A 22,843-nucleotide genomic window follows, 5' to 3' on the forward strand; every position below is an offset into this window, starting at 1 on the left:
TCCATATTTTTCCTTTTAGTTTTTTTAATTTTTTGTTAGTTTATCATCATGTTGTTCATTTAGTGTGTTTTCTAAAAATGTAGTGTTAAGGTGCCAAATTTGTTGCACAGAGCACAGAGAAGATGCATGGTATGAAATTAAAGAGAACTGTTTCAACTTCTACAGTTTGAATCATAAAACCTTCATTATGCAAGTTCTGATAATCAAAATAATTAGCTACAAGTTTTAATGTGTGGAATTCACAGAATGTATGGATAGGATAGCTTGATTAAGATTAGTTTCAGCCAGCTGCTTGTACACCATGTATTTTTGGTAGTGTATATATAGATTGTCATCAACATCGTATGGAATTCAATACAAAAACACAAAATTGTAGAAAATGTTTATCAGGGTTCTGAGAAGTCCCTTCTTGATGATATCCTTGTTCATACATTCGAAGAACCAAAAGAGAATGAAGCATACACATTGGCAGAGCTGTAGAAGTAGTAGAAATCCCTGAGATGGCACCTAGAAACCAAACCATGAAATCGCACAGAGTCTATCTACATAACATACAGTTTGTTTAGATCAAAGAAATCTTAAAGGCCACAGTAGGCTTTGAGAGGAGACAGAATTTCGAGCTTCTTTTGTGCCAAGAAAATAAATAAGTCCAATATGATCAAATGACTTGAACTGTAATGGGTGGTGGTCATCGACTAGCTCTTCTGGTATCTTTATCATCCCATTGGTGAATGAGAACAGCCCGATCGTGTATCTTACTTCATTCTCCTTTACAATGACTCGATGTTTAGGAGGATGTATTGTGCCATTGCTCCATGCCTAAGTTATGCAAAACATATATACATCTCTTTGGATAAATCTTGGTACTTATAATTACAAAACTGTGATATATTTATTATGATATCAAATTCATGAAATTTTGTCCCTTGTCTTTTTATTGGATGTGTTCTTGGGATTACTATTATGTAATTTTGGGTTTTGGGGAAAGGAAATTAAAACAATACAAATAATTAATGATCTATCCCTAGATATCAAATAGTGAAGATTAGTGACACACCATGAATGCTTCGCCTGCCATGACTAAAAAGACTGGGAGCGAGGGGGGCTCATACCTAATCCACTCGCCATCCTTTGTTTCTATCTCCAAACCGTTGACTTGATTTTGATGAAGTATGCTTATGAAACTTTTGTCAGTATGAGGGGGAAAAGATATGCTAGTCTCATTCATCTTGGGAACTCGATATTTCAAGAATCGAATCAGGAAAGTGGATGATCCAAAATGAAAGTCATTCTCTATACCATAGCTTTCTAACACCATTCTCATCACCGTCTGTTCTAATTCAGAGAGTAGCTTTGAATAGCAATGCACACTTTCACTGATCAAGAACAAAGAAAAATATATCAAAGTGAAAGGAGTAAGTGTAAAGACTTGAAGTGGGGAAACAAATTCCACGTTACCAGAAATGCTCATTTCCTGCAGGCCACATGACCTTTGCATTATCGATGCCCATGCCTTGATGAAGAGGGTCAACAGGGCTTTCCGAAGTGTAACCTTGGTAAGGCTTATCAATAATATTTTGTTTCTTAATTTCTATTGGGAGATCGAACAGTTCTCTCATGGCACCAAAGACTGTGTTGTACACTCCTAAGGGAACTTGATCATAGACTGCCATGAAACAGCCATACTCTTCAAGTGCATGCCGGACATTATTGCATGCTGGGAACCAAGAATCTGTACTAGGCTTCAAATTTTCCTTGGAGAAATCTACGATTGGAATCTTTCGAAGTGTCTCCAAACCCACGATCCTAGACATTTTAGCCTCACCAAGCAAGTTCGAGGGCTTTTGAGATAAAAATGATAAATTTATTTTAGTTGTTCATATTATTTGTAGAGTTCAATCAATGCTGCTGTGCCATGACATGACAAATGAGATCACATTTGTTAATTGCTTATGTTACTTATACAGCTCCTTACCATGTCCCCTTGAGTTGAAATCTACAAAATCATTACAGATCCAAGAACTTGTTGCTTTGAATTAATTAATTACTAAAATATAGGGGAAAGCCCAAAACTATAAGACCCCGAAATAAAAAAATTCATGGGTGATTGTTTCTTGTTCAATCTGAAATTCTAATGTCGTTTTTTTCCTCCTAACAATAAATCATACTACCTTTGTACCTTCCATAACCTATGGTACATGGAATGATGTCATTGCCTACGATATCTATCCAAATCTAAACTTCAGTGTCTTAAAAAATTTACTGAGCTGGGAGAGCATCTTGCATGATGGACTTCATATAAATGCAGACTATGAAATACAGCCATGACGGAAAGAATCAATATACGTAAGACCTCCCAAGTTCATGATTGGTATCATCAACCTAGTTGCCTATCCTATACATTATTATAATGAATGGTGTTACAACCTTTGATGTCCCATTTTTTTCTAATTTATATGTTGGTCCCCCCATTTTGGAGACAGTAATTAATGAAAGAAAGATATCAAACATCGACTGAAAGCACAACTCCATCAAGACTGCATCAGCAATACCTTTGTAGAAATCGCTGTTACGGGTGTAGATTTCTTACATTTAAATGATATCTATATCATTATCAATGTAACATGGGGTTGTGTATGAAGGGAGTATAGTTTGAAGTGGTACTCATAAGTCATTTCTCCTTGAGGTTACGCCCAAATGCATCCATTGATAGGAAAAAAGCAGACAATGAGAAAATTTGGCAAAAATACCGGATTAAAGAAACACTTGTGCGATACCAGCATAACAAGTAATATTCAAATTTAGTTAGTTAATTCAATCATAAACTGATTGGCAATTTGTTTCATCTCAGTGCCGATCAGTGATGAAGAAAATCTAACAACTATAACTAGATTCCAAAACCATCCCCATCATATAACAGCTCATTATTCTTCAATGAAATATGAGGTTTTCTGCATAATTTAATGGACTAGGCTATCAAAACGCCATTGAGAGACTATATTTTATATATATAGTCAATTTTATGACTACGAGTTTGAAAATCATTCAAGTGGTCCTCACAAGTAATTTTTTCATTGATGCTGCTTCCAATGCATCCATACAAATACTAATATTAATTGGAAGAAGCCAAACATACTGAACAATACTGAATAAATAGTTAGTGCTAATCATGCTATCCCAAGTAAAAGGGAAGGATCGATGCACTCTTTCTTATCAAATTAGTATTTCAACTTGAGTAGGCTTCACTACTTTTCACGAATTCTAAGTTCCTCTTAATCCTCAAGATATTTTTATATACCAATAGTTATCAAGACACTTTCAAGGGGAAAATTCTCAATTATATGCAAAAAAAAAAAAAAAAAAAAAAAAAATATGAAATAGGGATCCCAAGGGAATTTAATTCTTAATGATTTATAATAACAAGAAATAGACATTCATCCATGCAGGCCATGGGATGAAAAAGAAATCTCGCAAAACCAAGTGAGCACACCTTAAAAAGGTTCTAATTAATGTGCCTTTCCCTATCTAAGGCTTTGATACCAATTGTTGAAATATCTAGATTAATCCATTCTAAGCCCTGAATTGTAGAGTGTATGCTACTAACATCCTAGGGATACTGGATCTATGCAACAAAAACGGTTTTTAACAAAAAACAATAGATCTAGGTGGTGCTCAGAAAACAATACTTGCGATCTAGACGTTCCTAGATCAATTCTAATTAATGAAGATGATGATGCCAATCTCAAAACCTAGTGATCTTCCATCCGATCACTCCTTTGATCCATGACACTTGTTTAGAGTGACTACACACCTTGAGAGGAGAGAGAGGAGGAGACTAGGTATCTAGATGATTAAATGGTCTCAAAAGTTAAACCTAAAACCTTTGGGATTTATATAGACTCTCCTGTGGGCTTAAGTGACTTTGACCCAACTTAGACTTGAGTCACTTAATCTAATCTACTTAGTTCTAATTAATTAATTAGGTATAATGGACTCCAATTAATTAATTAACTTAATCCAAATGAATAAAAATAATTAATCATCAAGTCTTGTTCGCCCTTTTACCAAAACGCCTTATGCACATAAATGATTTGTTCTCCAGTAAGGATCATTTGGACCCATAGGTAAATACCAGCTCCCTTAGAACTTAGTTATAAAGTTGACTTAACATTTCATTAAAGAGAGTCAATTGCACTTTAGTAACCTATGTCATTACATTGACACAAGAATTAATTAAATCTAATTTAATCAATTCCTCTAGTTTGTGATCAACTATCCATTATATGTAGATTTCCTATGAATTGGTGTTTGTAATCTAACGAGATAAATATTATCAACTTCTCAATATTATCTTTACAAACCTTAAGTCTTAGATTATTCAATTATATGATTAATTGATATATTCTAGCATACTAAAATCATATGACAAATTCCATTAAAGGAATTACTATGACACTATAGATTTTATGATCACAAGTTCTTATGATTACTCAATGGGACATATCGTCCCAAACTCATGAGATGTCATATTTCTTATCTTGAGAAACCCATTGTCACCTATCTTAGTCAACAGTGATCCAATTCATATGGAATATATGACTCCCTTAGGGTCTCACCCATTGGTCAAAGCCACCAAAGATCTCAACACCAACTCAATATTCTCTAAAACTTAAGAGTTTATACGACATAATAGCTTGGTGAATCATGAATCCTTGATAGTCAATGTTATGATTCACCATAAGTTCTATCCCATGTGTAACCATAAACATTAGTGCACTTACTATGAAAAACACATCTCGATGACCAACATAAGTCATCCTTTCAATTAAGAGGTAGTGTATTACAACATTAGATGGATTACTAAAGTCCATGAACTAGTTGTGAATAACTCATCAACGTGCATGGAACCATTGACTTGGATTATCCATGCAACTCCTTATTCACCAGAGTCATTACAATGCAAGTGATCTAAGCCTAAATGCTTGAATATATCTTAATGCAATTATTAGATAGAATAGTGGAAAGTCAAGTCTAACTGTGGTACACTATGTCTTACTTTTAAGGGTCCTATCATAACAAACTCCTATTAGCCCATAAAGTAGACTAGGCACCAAACAAAGAATTTGCTCCACAATCACTTCACCTCTTTGAACTATCTCAAAATATAGGTAGTACTTCCTCTCTATGTGTTTTATTTTCTAGTGGTTTTTTAGTTCTTTAGATTGTGCCATTACCCCACTATTATCATAAAATAGAATCATGGATGATATAGCTAAAGGAACTATCCTTAGTCACATGATGAACATCCTAAGCCAAATGACTTACTTTCTTGCTTCAAAAGCAACAACAAAGACAACCTAGAGTGTACACATACATAGTGACATACACTGCTTTACCTTGGTATAATATGGTTGGTGTATGCAAGTTATAGGTATGTTTAGATTGTTCACACATGGATATGTTTTTATTGTCATATGCATGCTAGATTATGATTTAGCTTAGATGATTGCTATTGAGAGATTTGTAAACTATATTTGAGAGTATTAAGGATTTTGTGTAATCCGTATTTTGTCACAAAATTGCCAAAAAAAGGGAGATTGTTGGTATATTAGACTATGTTTTTTTAAAGTTAGCAATTTTGCTCCAAACATCTTGGTTTAGGGCCTTTCTAGATTATTTTTTACTCTTTATTAGAGACTCAAGGTTGTTGCCTAAGCAATTGGGATGACACAAGTAAGTATTGAAAGGTTCGAAAAAGGCAAATTTGATTTAATTAAGGCATGGTGTGAACCATATGGTTTTAAACTAAGGTAAAATGTTTTCTAAAATATTTTTAAAATTGTTTTAAGACTCCCTGAGTGCTCTAGTGTTGAGGAGAGTGCTCAAGCACCGCTTAAATCACTCAAATTCTTCTTAAAGCTCTTAAACTCTCTTGGAGAGAATACAATCTTCACTAATATTTCTATTTCTATATCTTAATTAGATTTATTTTGGAAATCTGAATACGAGTCCACTAGGTATTTGTATCCTATAAATACTATGCTAAAAATAGTTTTGGATTTGTTTATTTGAATATTAGAAAAAATCTAATTTGCCTTCCAGTTTCTAAAACTTTCATAAAACTTTCATAGACATTTATCTTTGCATTTGTTGGGTTGAGAAGGAGATTTGGATTTCTTAAGGGTGTTTGTAACTATACTTTTGGATATACTTTCAATGTTCAGTCTTACAACTTTCGACACCACAAAATCACTTTCCTTTTCTTTTTCGTTTCTCTTCCACTTTGTCAAAAATTTTCATTTCTACTACACTTCTAAATTATTCTCTGCTATTTTTTAATCATTTATATATATATATATATATATATTTATTTATTTATTTATTTATCAAAATTTATATAAATTAGTCATAAGCCATAAAGATATAATCATTTGGTACAAACATAATATTAGAGTGTGGATTAAAAAATGTATAAAAATGGTTAGAATTATCTTTGAACTTATCTCAAAGGATTTTTTGTTAGCAAACAATCTATGGAAAAAAATAAAATTGCCTTAGGCTTTGTTGTTGAGAAAAAAAAAAAAAAAATTGAGAGAAGGAAGAAGGTAGGTGTAGAAGAGAATGGGGAGGGTATTTTAGGTATATTAAAAGTTTTAGGCGGATGTGTTAATAAGATGGATGTGTAGAGTAATTAGGTGGATGCAAATATAAACACTTATAAAAAGATTTATACAAAATGCTATCTTTAGGTTGTGATTCTAATCTTCTTTAGATAAAATAAACTCCAAACAATTCATTATTCATTATAATATTTTAACTTCTAAAGTAAATGCCTATACTTAATTAACTTATTTAGATATTATGAACTCTTCATACAAAGTTAATTGTCTCTTTTGAAAAAGGTAAGGACATGTGGTATGCAACAAAGGATGAGTCCTTTTTGGTGAGCTCTAGGCTCTTTAGCTTGTATAATAGCATCATTATTATTACAAAATAATTATGTGATAGGAGACTCAATTGTAGGAGCAACAATAAGTTCTTGTGTGAAATTTTTTATTCAAGTTGCTTTTTGTTGCTACTTTTTGTATAAGCTTTTCAATGTGCTTTACTTACTTTTCCATATATGACTATATGTATGTATATATATGATATTCTATTGTTGACATAAAAAACTTGGTGGATCATCAAAATTGACTTAGCCTAATAAATTTGGGCTTCACAAGTAATAATTCACACATATTGAACACATGACGCATGCAATTCAAAAAGAGACATGTGGTGAGATTTGAAAGGTTACAAAATCAATTCTTATAAAATAAAATAAAGTAATTAGAGTCAAAAGGAAATCAAATAGAAATCCTCTCTTGTTGAAAAAATTTCCCCAATGAAGGAAACAAATTGCTACAATCAAGGAGCCAAATTCCTTGAATTGGAGAATCAAATCTTCGGAATTTCAAATTTAATTCTCTATCTTCACCTATAAATAGAGGTAGCATCCTTCAACTTTAGGAGGATGGATAAAAAAGGCTCCACAAGAGAAAAAAGACTTCATAAAAAGAGAAAAGTTTCACAATATATCCCTATAAATTTATCAAAGCACATAGTAGCTCTTCATCATCTTGAAAGTTCAACAAAGTCATTTAAGAATAAGTCAATTTAGGCTTTCAATTGATTTCCGACTTTAGGAGGAAAAAGATAGCATCATCCTTTGGGCTATGATCAAAATGATCGAATTAAAGGAAAATATTCTTATGTCTGGAATATTACCATAGTGATCAATTGTACCCCATAAGTTTTCTAATATAAACAATTTTATTCACATATTTTTCTTGTCATTTTACCTACTTTCGCCAGACTTACGAAATTTGCACGTTCAAATTTCTGGCAACACATACATCTGTCACTATTTTAAGTTTGTTGAATATATATATATATATATATATATATATATATATAAGAGTCGTTGTTTAAATATTCAATGAAGTTGTTTTTTGAAAAAATAATTTCAATACAAATTTTAAAATCCTTAGTTTATTTATTGCAAGAATGACTTCTTTGCTTGAACTGAAATTGTGACTTTAAAAATCTTTTCTTATTTGACTTCTTATTCAAAGTTAAATTTGAAAATCCTATGCCACTTACATGGGTTAGATGCAACTAACATGAGTTAGAGAGTTAAGGATGGGACTCTCAGTCATGGAGACGACAAGTCATTTTCTTAGAAATTGAATGAGGTTGTTTGGAAGAGTCTGTCTCCATTTGCTAGGAACATGCCGCCCCAATAGTTTTCAAGATCCTCCGCCATTTTTTTTTTTTTTTTTGCCGTATTAGACTTTAATTATAAAGAGCTATCAGAAATGGGTGCTTTTGCAATAGATGAATTTGACTGGTTTTCTGCAGACATGGCTCCAAAAGGTTTATATAGATGTCATTGTTGGTTTTGTTTGTTTGTTTATATATGTCCGTTCTTTGGCAAGTCTGAAAGGTCGACAAGCTCTAAAATAAATGCATTTCAAGAATACTTAAAATAAAAAAACTCTAAATAAAAATTGCAAAAGTTGTTTTCTTGTAAAAAATAAAATTGTATTGAAATAATTTTTATTTATTCTTTTTCTAATAAAAGCAAATAAGTAACTAATCATTCTTTTGTAAATAAAATATGTTGAAATAATTTTTTAACAAAAGTAAATCTAAATCATTTATTTTAAAAAAGTTGAAACATTTATAATGAATAAATAAACAGAAGTAATTGAATAACAAAAAAGAAAAAAATCATTTAGTTTAATAAATCAACTTATGCCACTCTCTTGTCCATTGTTTTGTATTTTTTTTAATCCGCTTTTATTATGTCATTGTTTATATTTTTTGTGGTATCTTATTCTTTGATTTTATATCTATTGATTAATTAATTGTTTATATTTATTTGCATTTAGAAGACTATACAGTTAACCACTGTACCTTACCAATCGATAATTTAGTGCCTGAATCCATCCCGATTTGTGGACTTGTCTTTCTTCATTCAAAAAGTCACTATTAGGGTTTTTTTTTAATTAATTTTCTTTTGTAAAAAATAATAAAAATAATTAGAGACCAGTTTTCAAAAATAATTTTTTCATCAAGCCTGAATCTCATCATCAAATAGGGTCGCGGTGAAAAACTTAGTTGAAGTTTCAAATGTCCTCATCATCCAATTTTTTTTTCTTTTTTTATTTTTAATTTTTAATTTTTTTGGTTTATAGCCATCTTCATTATTTAGAGTGTTTTCTAAAAATGCAGAGAGTTAAAAGAAAACTATTTCAACTTCTTAAGTTTGATTCACAAAGCATTCCTTATGCAAGTTCTGATAATCAGAACTCTGCCCTGTTGAGAAACCAAAATAAGCTGCATGTTTGAATCTTGTGGAATTCACAGAATGTATGGATGGACGTACCTCAATTAAGATTAGTTTTAGCCAGCTGCTTATACCATTCATCAATATGGTATGGAATTCAATACAAAAGCACAAAAGTGTAGGAAATGTATAAGCCAATAAAAGTCATTATTAGGGTTCTGAGAAGTCCCCTCTTGATGACATCCTTATTCATACCTTCGAAGAAACAAAAGAGAGTGAAACATACCCATTGTCAGAGAGCAGAAGTAGTAGAAAGCCCTGAGATGGCACCTAGAAACCAAACCATGAAATCACACACAGTATATCTACATAACATAGAGCTTCTTTAGATCAACGAAATCTTAAAGGCCACAGTAGGCTTTGAGAGCAGTCTCAGGATTTCGGCCTTCTTTTGTGCCAAGAAAATGAAGAAGTCCAGTATGATCAAATGGCTTGAACTGTAATGGGTGGTGGTCATCGACTAGCTCTTCTGGTACCTTTATCATCCCATTGATGGTTGAGAACAGCCCGAGTGCGTATCTTGCTTCATTTCCCTTCACAACCACTCGATGTCTAGCAGGATGTATTCTGCCATTGCTCCATGCCTAAGTTATGAAAACCATACATCTCTTCAGATAAATTTTGCTACTTATAATTACAAAACTGTGACATATTTATTATAATATCAAATTCATCAAATTTTGTCCCTTGTCTTTTAATAGATGTGTTCTTGGGATTACTATTACATAATTTTGGGTTTTGGGGAGAGGAAATTAAAACAATACAAATAATTAATAATCTATCACTAGGTATCAAATAGTGAAGATTAGTGACTCACCGTTAATACTTCGCCTGCCATGACTAAAAAGACTTGGAGTGAGGGGGGCTCATGGCTAATCCACTTGCCGTCCTTTGTTTGTATCTCCAAACCATTGACTTTATTTTGATGAAGTATGCTTATGAAACTTTTATCGGAATGAGAGGGAAAAGCCTTGTTAGTCTCATTCATCTTTGGGACTCGAGATTTCAAGAGCCGAACAAGGAAAGAGGCTGATTCAATATGAGAGCCATTCTCTATACCATAGCTTTCTAACACCATTCTCACCACCATCCGATCTAATTCAGCGACTAGCTTTGAATAGCAATGCACACTTTGACAGAAATGATCAAGAAGGAAGAGAATATATCAGAGATAAACGAATAACTGCAAAGACCTAAAGTGGGGAAACAGATTCAACCATACCAGAAATTCTCATTTCCTGCAGGCCACATGATCTTTGCGAACCGTCGGATTTCTTCCAGATTAGTTGTTACATTATCGATGCCCAAGCCTTGATGAAGAGGAGAAGCAGGGGATTCTGACGTGTAACCTTGGTAAGGCTTCTCACTAATATTTTGTTTCTTAGTTTCTATTGGGAGATCGAACAATTCTCTCATCGCACCAAAGATTGTGTTGTGCACTCCTAAGGGAACTTGATCATAGACTGCCATGAAACAGCCATACTCTTCAAGTGCATGTCGGACAGCATTGCAAGCTGGGAGCCAAGAATCTGTACCAGGCTTCAAATTTTCCTTGGAGAAATCTACCATTGGAATCTTTGGAAGTGTCTCCAAACCCATGATCCTAGACATTTTAGCCTCACCAAGCAAGTTTGAGGGCTTTTGAGATAAAGAGAGATAAATTTATTTTAGTTGGTCATGTTATTTATAGAGTTCAATTGATGCTTCTGTGCATCGTTGAACACCAAAAATAAATAATTCTCTTTATTAGTGGGTTAAGCAATCCAGAAGATTGACCTGGTAAAATGTTAGAATCGGGAAAAGTATGTTTCTATACATTCATCTGAAAAAAAAAAAAATCATAAAATAAAAACCCAAGTTTATAAAATACAAATTTCAAATAATTATATAAAAATAATTAATATTTTATGTACTTTTTAATCAAATGTATTACTTTTGACCATTCAGGTACCACTTTTAATGATTTAGGTACTACCTTTGACCGGTATATGAAATTTTAATTATTTTTAGAGGATTCCTATTTTATGATTATTTTTATATAAGTGTATAGAAACTCACTTCTTACATGTTTTTCTGAAATTTATTTATTTATATATTTTCAATTTCTTGGTTGATTGCTCCTTGTTCAGTTCGAAGTTTGTTATATTTTCTCCATCATACATATTTTGTCCCCACCGTGACCAACTTGTAAGTTGAAAACAATGCCATAATAATGTCTATTCAAATCTATAAATCTTGCATGAGGACATTAGCTACATGACGTTATCTACATGTGCATTATGATAAAGAATTGTGTATTTTCATTATTTCTTCTAATAGTGGTTGAAACATTTTCCTTAGGTAGTGATAAAGGAGAATCAATTACATATTCAACTTTATCTTGATGAAGAATGTACCTAATTGTCCTTTTCCAAATTGAAAAATTTATATCACTAAGTTTTTTAGTTGTGCTAAATTCATGACTAATAGCTTTGAAGGCCATATTTAATTAATTAATATTTAATCTAGTAATTAGAAAGATCTGATCCAGTTGTGCCAATCCAAGACTACTAGCTGATGTTGAATGTATATGATAATATCAACCATACTCTTCAAGGGCATGCCTGACATCATTGCATGCAGAGAACCAAAAAAGTGAACCAAGCTTCAAATTTTCCTTAGAGAAGTCTAATAGGAAGCTTGGCCTGTGTTTCAGAACTCATGATCTTCTTTTTTAATTCTTAACGAGCAATTTGATGGGTTGTTCGAGACAATTGAAGGATACATTAGTATTAATTGTTCATGTTACATAGAGTCCCATCGGTGCACTTGTGCTTGCAATGACCTAATGATAAGATGATTAGCTGGTCCTAATCACCAAAAAATAATTGTCTTTATACATCATCATCGTTTTAAATAACTCTTTGATTGACCCCAAAGTTTGCCAAGGCTTAGGACCTGGCTACTCTGCCTCCTTACAATGGCCCCCTTGAGTTGAAATCTACAAAATCATTACAGATCCAAGAACTTATTGTTCTGAATAAATTAATTACTAAAGTATAGGGGAAAGTCCAAAACTATAAGACCCCGAAATAAAAAAATTCATGGGTGATTGCTTCTTGTTCAATATGAAATTTTAATATTATTTTTTCCTCTAAACAATAAATCATACTAGCTTTGTCCCTTCCATAACCTATGACATCTGGAATGATGTCATTATCTATAATATCCATCTAAATCTAAACTTTGGTGTCCCAAAGATTTTACTAAGCTGGGAGGGGATCTTGCGCATGCATGATGGACCTTGTATAAACGCAGACTATTAAATTTCATTATTATCATCAAAGTTTACCATCCTATACATTATTATAATGAATGGTGTTACAACCCTTGGTGTCCCATTTTTTTTTTTTTTTTTTCTAATTTTTATGATGGTCCCCCCATTTTGGAGACAGTAACTAACGAAATAACATACCAAACATCGACTAAAAGCACCACTCCACGCTTTTATATATATAAATCATTATCAATGTGACATTGGATTGTGTATGACGGGAGTATAACACCATATGGAATAAGATAATCATTGATTTATTTTATATATATATATCAATATCAATGTGACATGGGGTTGTGTATGGAGTGTTGAAATCCACAAAATGATTTAAAAAGAAAAAAAGAGGAAATAAACAAAAATTTAGGATTTCTTATTATGAATTCTTTTTAAAAAAAGGTACAACATCATTACAATTTAAATAGACATAATAAAAGAAAATAAAGACTAATTGACCCTTACGTCTAAAAAGAAAGAAAATAATTTCAATATAATAACTAAATAAATAAATATATAGTGACTAAATATATTAATAACTTCTAATATCCCCCCACAAATTCACAATATGCCTGTAAGAAGCATTGAGAGTTTGTCAACCAAAAATTGAAAACACGAAAACAAGTATGACTTAGTAAACAACTTTGCAATCATACTATTGAGAAATCCCTTAGCATCTAATTAATCTTCATACTATTTAATCGAAGTTCCAAATACCAAGTATCAGTCTTATGCAAAGCAAAAGTTCTTCAATCATAGTTCCTGCCAAAGAGAATCAAAATTAACAACTTTTAGGAGTAGCTGTAAGAGGAGAGGAAGGAGCATAAAAATAAAAAATAGAATAAAGACAGACGAAAACATAAAACCATAGAAGAAGAAGAAGAGGAAGAGACAAACAAAATTTGGATTCATATATAACAAATAAGAGCCAAGAGCACCTTCATACCTATTTAACTATATAATAAAATTTGAATATAAAAAAATGGTGGGTGTAAAAATCCACAATTGATCATGTCCTTCAAGGGGAATTTAGATTCATATCCAACAAACAAAAACAAACATAATTTTGGATTTATATCCAACAAATAGAGATAGATAAAATTTAGATTTATATCCAACATAGAAGAAGGAAAGACATACAGAATTTTGGATTCATATCCAACAAATGAATATGAAATCAAATACAAAAATCAAATAGGAAAAGAACGATACAATCACTCATTACAATATCCTACAATCAAACATATACAAAAATAGTGTATGAAATTAAACTCTCTTTCATGAAGTTACAAATAAAAAATCCCATTAAAGATGAAGAGGTGGTTTGAACCCATTGTCTCCCGCTAAACTAAGCTCTAATACCATGTTGAAATCCATAAAAATATTCAAAGAGAAAAAAAAGAGAAAAAAAGAGAGGAAAATTTAGGATTTCTCATTGTGAAATCTTTTTAAAATAGGTAAAATACCACTACAATTTAAATAGGCCTAATAAAATAAAAGAAAGACTAATTTATTCCTTACTTATAAAAAAAAAGAAAATAATTTTAATATAATAAATAAATAAATAAATATATAATAACTAAATATGTTAATAACTTCTAACAAGAAGTACAACACCATATGGAATATATATATATATATATATATCATTATCAATGTGACATGGGGTTGTGCATGAAAGGAGTATAACACCATATGGAATAAGATAATGATTGATTCATTAAAGTTGTACTCAGAAGTCATTTCTCCTTGAGGTTACCTCCAAATGCATCCATTACATAGGAAGAAACTAGACAATGAGAAAATTTTGCAAAAATACCAAATTAAAGTACTTGTGTGACACCAACATAACAAGTAATATTCAAATTTAGTTAATTAATTCAATCCTGATGTGATTGGCAATTTGTTTCATCTTAGTGCTGGTCAGTGATAAAAAATCTAACAACTATAACTAGATTCCAAAACGATCCCCATCAAATAACAACTCATTATTCCTCAATGAAATATGGAGTTTTTTTGCATAATTTAATGCACAAGGCTATCAAAATGCCAATGAGAGCCCATATTTTATATAGGTAGTCAATTTTATGAATAAGAGTTAGACAATCATTCAAGTGATCCTCAGAAGTCATTTTTCGTTGATGTTACTTCCAATGCATCCATACAAATACAAATATTAATTGGAAGAAGCCAAACATACTGAACACTACTGAATAAATAGTTGGTGCCACAACTATTCTCATCGAATAAAGATTCATGATATCCCAAGTAGAAGGCAAGGATCGATGCACTCTTTCTTATCGAATTAGTATTTCAACTTGAGTAGTCTTCACTACTTTTCACTAATTTGAAGTTCCTCGTAATCTTCAAGATATTTTTATATACCAAATAGGTATCAAGACACCTTTCAACGGGAAAATTCTCTATTATATACCAAAAAAATTATGAAATAAGGATCAATGCAATTTTCTAATGGCACTTAATTCGTAAATGATTTATAATAACAAGAAATAAACATTTAGTCAACGTTTTCAGAATCGAATAAGTCCTTAAACAAAAAAAGTTATCGATTCATGGTTCACTGGTAAGACCGGTGATGTCATAAATAATAACTTCTATATTATATAAAATTTTAAATAATTATAAGAAATTAAAATTATATATAATTAAAAATTTTAATAATATTTTATTTTTATATTTGACATATCAAATTAAATGATGAAGAGAAATATAAATATATTAATATTTTAATTTTTATTAAATAGAAAATTTATAATATTTAAATATAAAGATATATTTAAAATGAAAAAAATGTAATATTTAATTTTATTTGCATGTATTTTGTATTTTATTATTTTAAAATTATTATATTTATTTTTTTAATTACATTATATAATTATTATAAAAATAAATGTGAAAGTGTTTTATACTTTTATACAATAAAAATTTGAAAAAAAAATAATAATTTTGTTCTATATTTTTATTTGCAAATATAATACAATGAAAAAGCTTTATAGTTTAATGGTTAAGCTTCAATTTTTACACCTGAAGGTCCCAGCTCAAGCTCTCAAACTTGCAATTTTTTTTTCTTCTCACTAACTAATCCCACATGAAAATGGATAAAAAATATGTAGGGGTTATGAGGTATAAAAGGCACACAAGAATCATTAACTTGTAAGACTAAAAGTTTATTAGGCTTAATGACAAATGAGCCGGATGAGCTCCTCATAGAGTGATTCAGTTCCCTTAGAAAATGTTGTCATTTTAGTACAAAATGCAGCAAAATGTTTTTTTTACTTAAAAAAAGGTTTTTTTTGGCTTAAAAAAAAAGAAAAAAAAGTTGAACCATCTGGTTTGCCGATCCGATTGTCGGTTCAACCCTTAACCGACTCAATTAGTTGGATCAAACTAGAACCATGATCGACCGGTGGTTGGACTGGTCAGATTGGTCAATCTGGTCAAGTTTTTAAAACCATGCATTTAACCATTCATCTCTTGGGGCCATGAGATTAAAAAAAAAAAAAAAAAAAAAAAAATCCTACAAAACCAAGGGAGCACACCTTAGAAAGGTTTTATCATGCCTTTTCATACCTAGGGCTTTGATTCCAGTTGTTGGAATATCCGAATTAATTCATTCCAAGCCATGGATCATAGGGTGCATGCTACTAACATCTTAGGTATACTAGATTTAAGCAACAAAAAACAATTATTAATAAAAAAGACATATCTAGGCAGTGCTCAGAAAACAATACCTACGATCTAGATAATCCTGGATCGATTCTAGTCAATGAAAGTAATGATGTAGATCTCAAAACCTAATGATCTTTCGCCTGATCACTCATTTGATCCTTGACAATTGTGTAGAGTGGCTACACACCTTGACATGAAAGAAAGGAGAAGGCTAGGCATTTGGATGATTGAATAGTCTTAAAAGTTAGAGTTTATGTAAGGAATCCCAAGTTTCTCTATTCCCTATCCCACAATCAGGTTAGACGCCGTGATTTCTTCTTAGTGCTTTAAATCATAGTAATGGAAGCAAAAAAAAAAAAAAAAAAAAAAAAAAACATATTTTAAACATACAGGATCTAGATTAATGGTTTAGAAACTTTTAGCTTTGATTTGGATGTTCCCAAATCAAATTCCTTTTGGTGAAGATCAAGCCTAAAGTCTTCAAAAGTCTCATACAACCACAATCTTCCATTCAATGACTCTACCTCGATCCTTGACATACAAATGGTGAGGTGTTTGGGAGGGTGAAGGCTAAAACTCTATCTTTTTGGATGGTAAAAGACTGAAAAGTTAGCAACCTTAACCCCTACGGGAGTATTTATAAGGTTCCCTACTAGGCTTAAGTGGCTTGAGCCTATCAAGGGCTTAGTCATTTAATTTAGCCCAAAAGGGTCATAATTGATTAATGTACCCAACAAGGTTGTCTAGTTAATCGATTAGCCTAATTCAAATATATTGTTCTGAACTCCTATGCAATCTTATGAAATTTCCAAAATGCTCTTATGCACATAAGTGAACCAAGAGATGGTCCAATCCTCAAATTATGCCATCAAGGTATATGAACTCAGACGGGGACCACTGGAATGCATAGGATAGCATTGGCTCCTTCATAATCCAATTGTGAAGTTGATTTAACATCCTATTATAGAAAATCAATTTCACTCAAGTGCCTTATGTAAATTACAATGAGATACTCAATGCTCAGGTTTGTGACTTGCTATCCATTGCATATAGTCTTCCTATGAACTAATGTTTGTACTCTAACTACCTCTACTGTCCTTGAGTTACATATCCTCATATTATATGATTAACTAACATATTTTAGCTATTCAAGAGCTTATGTCGAGTTCCAGTTAAGGAACTACTATGATATAGTTTACATGAATACACCTCTTTAGAATCATCTAAGCGAACATACTGTCTCAATCCCATGATATATTATGGTACTTCTATTAAGAATACCTGTTGTTATTAGCTTCCATCAATAGTGACCCAATTCATGGGGAATATATGATCACCATAAGACCTTATCCATAGGTCAAAACCATTGCTAACTTCGACACAAACTCAATATTCTCTCAAAGTTGAGAGATAACACAATGTAGTAGCTTGGTGAGGTCATGATTATCTATAACCTTATGTCATGACTCATATAGGTCATGCCCAATGTGTAATCATACACACTAGTACACTCACCATGGGAAACTAATCTTGATGGCTAAGACCAGTCATCTCTCCAATTAGGAGGTAACACTACAACCTCTAATGGGTTGTCTAAGCTTAGGAACTAGGTGTAAACAAATCATTTTCTTACAAGGAACACTTGACTTGGATCTTCCATGCAATTCCTAAGGCACCTAAGTCACATAGAATGCAAGAGATGTAGGTCATTATGCTTATAAGGTACAATGCATGAATATATTTTTATAAATTTTTTCACTAGACAAAAAAACTCCAAACTAAGTAATACTAAATGCGTTTGATTTATTAACGAGTTTAGTAATTTGTAAACATAACTTAAAACTTATGAAAATTATTATAAGTTTCATATATTTACATAAAAGGCTTTCAATAATTTTGATGACCTTTTAAAAATAAATTATCTATCATGAGAACTTACAAAAACTTTATTTATTCACTAAATTGGAATAGTTGTACTTATAAGGAATATCAAAGTTTATAAAGACTTTAAAATAAGAGAATCTTCCCTTAATATAGAAACTCAAGTCCTTAAAGATCTCAAAAATAGAAGCTTTGAAAAAAAAAGATCTTCTAAGGATTCTATAGAAAAAGAAACTAGATTCTCTGACAATTTTAAAAAAAAACTTTCCATATATAAAAAAAAATCCTTAATAGTAACACCATTCCAATTTTAAATAAAACTTTAATTTGAAAATAACCTTTTCATGAAAATTTATTTTCCATAAGAAAATCCAAAATTAGCAACTTTAAAAGTACTTCTCATCACATGAAATATAACAATGTGCATAATATATATATATATATATTCAAAAAGAGATCTCATGGTCAAGGGATATTTTTCACAACTTTCCAATTGTGAATAAGAGCCATTGGTTTTCAACTTGCCATAACTTGACACCAATATTTGAACAACAAAAATATAGTTACTAGCAAGTAAATTATAAGAAAGACGAATAAGTAAAACATAGATATCTGCATTAACACCCTTCCTCAGGTGTAGCCTCCTATTTTTGGGCTTACATGTAGGTTTAATAAATTGGGTAAATAGACATGCAATGGTGAGGTTCAAAAACCTGACCTCTCACATGGCCCTAATACCATGTTGGATTACCAATTGTCCTAAAACCCTAAGTTTGTAGGATTTAAGCTCACAATGTATATCATACACTCTAATACACCTTTTTATCAAACCTTCTGATATTCCTCTATAATCCTAACCATAATATTTATATAATTTCCTTGTCCAAATATCAATATTGTATCTCCCTTTCAGGGAATTGACTTTGCATAGTCTTCTTAAATATGTTGGCATTTTATTTGAGTTTTACTTGGCTTTGGTCCTCCTTCAAACAATGCTTTTTCATTTCTCCTTTTTCTTCCCATTCTTTTGCTTGTCATCCTTTGGTTCCATGCATTTTCAACGAGCTAGTTGAAGTTTCAAATGACTTAATCCATATTTTTTTTTTCTTTTTCTTCTCGTTTTTTTTTTCTATAATTTTTTTTAGTTTATGGTCATCTTGTTTATTTAGTGTGTGTATGTGTGTTTTCTAAAAATGTGCACGGTTAAGGAGCCAAAATTTGTGGCATATGCATAGAGCACATAGAAGATGCAATGAAATTAAAGAAAACTATTTCAACTTCCACAGTTTGGATCCTAAAATCTTCCTTGTGCAAGTTTTGACAATCAGAACTCTGCCCTTTTGAGAAACCAAAATAAGCTACAAGTTTTCTAGTTGTGGAGTTTACAGAATGTATAGACGGGGCACCTCAATTAAGATTAGTTTTAGCCAGCTGCTTATACCCCATGTACTTTTGGTAGTGCATATATAGATTGTCATCAATATGGTATGGAATTCAATACAAAAGCACAAAATTGTAAAAAATGTGTAAGCCAATAAAAGCCATTATTAGGGTTCTGAGAAGTCCCCTCAAGAAACTAAAGAGGGTGAACCATGAACGTTGACAGAACTGCAGTACTAGAATACCCTGGAATCACACACAGTATATGTATATATATAACATAGAGTTTCTTTAGATCAAAGAAATCTTCAACAACGCCTCAGTAGGCTTTAAGAGCACCCTCAGGATTTCGACCTTCTTCTGTGCAAAGGAAATGAGTAAGTCAATATGATCAAATGACTTGAACTGTAATGGGTGGTGGTCATCAACTAGCTCTTCTGGTATCTTTATCAACCCTTTGGTGAATGAGAACAGCCTGAGTGAGTATCTTGCTTCATTCCCCTTCATAATGACTTGATGTTTGGGAGGATGTATCTTGCTCAGTTACGCAAAACATACTTCTCTTCAGCTAAATTATAATTCCAAAACTGTGACATACTTTAGTATCAAATTCATCAAAATTGTGTTCCTTGTCTTTTGGTTGATGTGTTCTTGAGATTTTTATTACCTAATTTTGGGTTTCGGGAAGAGGAAATTGAAAACATATAAATAATGATCTATCGCTGGATACCATATAGCGAAGATTAGACTCACCATGAATAGTTCACCTGCCCTGACTAAAAAGACTGGGAGTGAGGGGGCTCTTATCCAATCCACTTGCTATCCTTTGTTTCTATCTCCAACCCATTGACTTGATTTTGATGAAGTATACTCATGACTTTTAGTCGGAATGAGGGGGGGAAAGCTATGTTAGTCTCACTCATCTTGGGGACTCTATATTTCAAGGATCTAATTAGGCAAGTATCTGATCCAATGTGAGTCATTCTCTATACCATAGCTTTCTATACCATTCTCATCACTGCCTGTTCTTAATCAGCAAGTAGCTTTGAATAGGAATGCACATTTTGACTGATCAAGAAGGAAGGAAAATATATGAAAGTGAAATGAATAAGTGTAAAGACTTAGAGCTAGGTAACATATTAAACCATTCCAGATATGCTCATTTCCTGCTGGCCACATGACCTTTGCAAAACTTTGAATTAATTTCTTACAGTTATCGATGCCCTGGCCTTGATGAAGAGAAGCAACAGGGCGTTCTAGAGTATATACATGGTAAGGCCAATCAATAATGTTTTGGTTCTTAGTTGATTTGTATCAGGAGATCAAACAACTCTCCCATTGCAGCAAATAGGAATGGCAACGAGGCGGGTTCGGGATGGGTCACCCCCATCCCAACCCCGCCCCGTTTATTAAAAACAATTCCCATTCCCGTCCCATTTAAAAAATTAAACGGGACGGGGTGGGGCGGGTATGGGAATTTCTTATACCCGCCTCGCCCCATTTAGGTTTTTTTTTTAAATTACTTTTAAAATTTTTAATTACATTAAAATAAATATATTTTATAAATAATAAAATTATTTTATTTTTTACAATTTATTTTATTAAAATTTTATTATTATTATCTATATATTAAAAATAATAAAATAAAATTTTAAATTAAATTAATTTTAAAATTTAAATTAAATTTAATTTTAAAATTAATTTTATATGTAATCGGGGCGGGGCGGGATGGGGCAATACTCGAATCCGCCTCGGGTTTTAAAAAAAAATTCCATACCCGTCCAAAACCCGTTTATTAAATTTAAACCCCGTCCCATTAGGAGTGGGGCGGGGTGAGTACCCGAAAAAACCCGCCCCGTTGCCATCCTTAGCAGTAAGGACTGTATCGTGAACTCCTAACCAATCTTTATCATAGACTGCCATGAAATAGCCAAGGATCTGTACCAGGCTTCAAATTTTCCTTGGAGAAGTCTAGGATAGGAATCTTTGGAAGTGTCTCCAAACCGATGATCCTAGATTTTTAGTCTCACCAAGTAAGTTTGAGGGCTCTTGAGATAAAATGGATAAATTGATTTTAATTGTTCATGTTATTTACAGAATCAAATCCATGCTGATGTGCCATGACATGGCAAATGAGATCACATTTCTTAATTGTTTATGTTATACAGTTCAATTGATGCTCCTGTGCCATGACATAACAAATGAGATCACATATAGTTACAAGCAAGTAAACTATAAGTTAGATGAATCCATCAATATCATTGAACACCAAAAATGAATAATTGTCTTTATCAGTATGTTATCAACCCAGAAGAGTGACTTGGTGAAAAAGTTAGAATATGGATCCGCTGCCTCCTTATATTTCCCCCTTAGCTGAAGTTTTTCAAAGTTATTACATGCTCTGAAATTATTTATTTATTTATTTTCAATTTCATGGGTGATTGCTCTTTGTTCAGTCTGAAGTTTATTTTATCTTTTTGGTCATAAATCTTTTGCCCCCACCATAACTAACTTGTAATTTGAAAACAAGATCATAATCTATAGCATCAATCCAAATCTATAAACCTCCAAATCCGGAATATTTTACTCTTGTCAGGAGCTCCATAGATGTTTGTGTGTTGGAAGAGCATCTTGCCTGTGGGACCTTAGCTACATGTCTATTATGATCAGATGCAGCCATATTGAGATGGACCAAGACTTTGTTAGGACTTCTCGATGTCATGACAACCAGAATTTTATCCTCTCCAACCCTATTGTTTGATTGAATCTTTTAACATGACATTCTGCATAAATGTCATCAATGTTATGCTATTGTGACCTGTAGGATAACCCAACCAGAAAAATGGAAAGAAAGAGTCGCTAGCATTTTCTATTTTGATGTGGGAGCTAGCTCCCATTGTGGCAACAGGAACCTTGGTTGCAAGCTTGCAATTACTTTTAGGGTTTGGGGGTCATACATTTTTGTTAGTACATATCCATGTCAATGTGAATGGGTATAGTATATGCATTTGAAATAAGGCATTAGAAAATAACTCCAGTGGTCCTCAGAAATCATGTTTTTTCCTTGATGTCAGCCTCCAAATCCGTCCACAGGCTTGCATGCTAGCCCACAGAAACAAAAAAAGATTGAAAAATCTGGGAAAAAAAAAATACTGGACTAAACAAGCAGTAGAGCCAAACCCCACTAATCA

General features: G+C 32.0%; 2 protein-coding genes and 1 pseudogene across 2 annotated transcripts; all 3 read right to left on the reverse strand.

Annotated features, from left to right (window-relative positions):
- Window positions 1–425: 425 nt before the first annotated feature.
- On the reverse strand, window positions 426–1,814 carry LOC117922480 (probable 2-oxoglutarate-dependent dioxygenase AOP1.2). Its single transcript, XM_034840612.1, has 3 exons — window positions 1,459–1,814; window positions 1,316–1,376; window positions 426–542 (listed from the first exon to the last, which is right to left on the reverse strand). Exons 1-3 carry the CDS (start codon window positions 1,812–1,814, stop codon window positions 426–428), a joined length of 534 nt encoding a protein of 177 aa, XP_034696503.1.
- A 7,670-nt stretch (window positions 1,815–9,484) lies between these two features.
- On the reverse strand, window positions 9,485–11,038 carry LOC117922345 (probable 2-oxoglutarate-dependent dioxygenase AOP1). The gene is made up of 3 exons (XM_034840468.1): window positions 10,614–11,038; window positions 10,209–10,527; window positions 9,485–9,975 (listed from the first exon to the last, which is right to left on the reverse strand). Exons 1-3 carry the CDS (start codon window positions 11,000–11,002, stop codon window positions 9,733–9,735), a joined length of 951 nt encoding a protein of 316 aa, XP_034696359.1. The 5' UTR covers window positions 11,003–11,038; the 3' UTR covers window positions 9,485–9,732.
- An 8,933-nt stretch (window positions 11,039–19,971) lies between these two features.
- LOC117922482 lies at window positions 19,972–20,527 on the reverse strand (annotated as a pseudogene).
- Between the last annotated feature and the right edge of the window lie 2,316 nt (window positions 20,528–22,843).

This window comes from Vitis riparia, chromosome 9, assembly GCF_004353265.1.
Source record: "Vitis riparia cultivar Riparia Gloire de Montpellier isolate 1030 chromosome 9, EGFV_Vit.rip_1.0, whole genome shotgun sequence".
In the NCBI taxonomy this organism is placed as follows: domain Eukaryota; kingdom Viridiplantae; phylum Streptophyta; class Magnoliopsida; order Vitales; family Vitaceae; genus Vitis; species Vitis riparia.